The 1,841-nt window shown below is 50.5% G+C and overlaps 1 protein-coding gene across 3 annotated transcripts; it reads left to right on the top strand.

Annotated features, from left to right (window-relative positions):
- Nucleotides 1–468: 468 nt before the first annotated feature.
- On the top strand, nucleotides 469–1,604 carry LOC136459689 (uncharacterized). Of its 3 annotated transcripts, none has more exons than XM_066459529.1 (2): nucleotides 469–510; nucleotides 740–1,604. In XM_066459529.1, the coding sequence occupies exon 2, from the start codon at nucleotides 750–752 to the stop codon at nucleotides 1,386–1,388; it is 639 nt and encodes a 212-aa protein (XP_066315626.1). In that variant the 5' UTR covers nucleotides 469–510; nucleotides 740–749; the 3' UTR covers nucleotides 1,389–1,604. The 3 variants fall into 3 exon arrangements, with proteins under 3 accessions (XP_066315626.1, XP_066315627.1, XP_066315628.1); XM_066459530.1 differs by having other exon boundaries at nucleotides 486–579; XM_066459531.1 differs by having other exon boundaries at nucleotides 489–523.
- Nucleotides 1,605–1,841: the final 237 nt, after the last annotated feature.

Raw genomic sequence — 1,841 nt, 5'->3', positions numbered from 1 at the left:
CACACCCATGCTTCTTCTGGTAAATAGTTCGTCAAGACGGGTTCTGTCTAGCTGCTAGTCAAGGCTGATCACTCCTGGTTACTACGACGAGCGAAATTTCTTGCAGAGTTCCCCTCGATACGTATCTACTTATTGCGTACGGGGACAGATGACAGTAGGCTGCCACGAGGTGTTAGGTGTAGGCCACTTGTTTAAGCTCTCATAAATTTCCGCTCTTCAGGAGTGTTGTGAATAAACTTGCTTGTGATGATACTCCTCTTATCCGGATCAGAAATTAATTTGAACCATTTCTTTATAGCTATGCAAAAAATGTTTAATATATGCAGGTGACGAAACAGCTGGGGACGCATGCACTGCTGACGGATGTCTGCGAAAAAAGGGTGCGTTTTTTCCCTTGACCCGAACTGAGTAGACGTGGACTTGGAGTCCTTTATTAAGGCTGCTTGCTCTCGCTGCTCGTTGCAAAGGCAGCTAGCTGCTCACGGTCCTATTGTGTGCCTCCACCTGCCGGTACGAACGCCGCGTGTGTGCCCCAATCAAAGCCTCTTCTTTTCCTCTCTCCCATTTTCACTTTTCACTGTGTGTATATCTCGAGTCTCCAAATATCTATCTTTAGCTTAGCTATAGCTGTATGTCGATCAAATTAACGTGCAAGCAGAAGCAGCAGTGTTGCATGTTTCAGTTGCTGTGTCGTGGTATCCTCTCGCTTTTTTTGATCAACTCTCTTGTACTGTACCAGAACGGAAGGGATGTCGAACAGCAGATCATACTTCGCCGGCGGGCAGGACAACGGCAACGGCAACGACGACCAGCCATACGGCGGATACGGTGGCGGGCAGCAGTATGAAGCAACCGGCGGCAAGAAACGCGGGTCCTCGAGGCTGAAGAAGGGCAGCGGCAGCAAGAAGGACGCCGACGCCGACGCCGACGCCGAGGACGACTACCCCAAGTACGCCGGCAACAACAACGAGGCCGACGACAACCGCTACAACAGGCGGAACGGCAACTACAACGGCGGCGGCGGCGGCAACCACTACAGCGGCGGCACGCCCTACTATGGCGCCGCCGGCGGCGGCGGCTACGGGAACAGCTCTCCGTACGGCGGTGGCGGCTACGGCAACGGCGCTCCCTACGGCGGCAACGGCGGCTACGCACCGTACAACAACGCTCCCGCCGCCTTCTGGGCTCCCCAGGACGGCACCAGGTCGCCCATGTTTATCAGCACCAGGGAGGTGCACGTGTACGGCGTGCCTGGTGGTGGGTACGACAACGATAACAACAACGACGACCACCAGCAGAGGAGGAGAGGCGGCGGGTTCTTCGGCCCGGCGTTCCATGCCGTCGGCCACTTCTTCGACCGCAAGTTCGGTTTCAACGACAGGGACTGAAGCGCATATACACATACGGCCGGCGTGCCATGCTTGCAACATGCATGTATCTATGCTCGCGGGCATCTCTCTCGACCTCGACGACAGGTCTACTATCTCTATCTGCGTGCAATTACACTACACCTTCTTCACCCGCGTACTACATACTACCCTGTTAATAAGTGTGCCATTAATATAATTAGCTAGAGCTCACCTGGAGCAGTTTGTTGCATCAAAGTGTGTCATTAATATATATATACACTATTGTTCTACAATTGGCTATAAAATAACTTATTTTTGTAGCTGCTTTGAGTTACGATAATTACTATGCTAATTTATGAGATTATAGTAACTCCTTACTATATGATTTATTATAATGTTACGATAAATATCCTCATGTGTTAGTAACCCAACTATCGTAAATATGTATTGACTTTATCATAAATTAGTATATATATATTCCGAGTGTGCCAT

Source organism: Miscanthus floridulus, chromosome 6 (genome assembly GCF_019320115.1).
Source record: "Miscanthus floridulus cultivar M001 chromosome 6, ASM1932011v1, whole genome shotgun sequence".
NCBI lineage: Eukaryota > Viridiplantae > Streptophyta > Magnoliopsida > Poales > Poaceae > Miscanthus > Miscanthus floridulus.
Note: the sequence above shows the minus strand (reverse complement) of the source record. Positions and strands in the feature narration are given on the sequence as shown.

Excerpts from the sequence above, each read along its gene's own strand:
- LOC136459689 (XM_066459529.1), top strand. The coding sequence starts at position 750 with ATGTCGAACAGCAGATCATACTTCGCCGGCGGGCAGGACAACGGCAAC.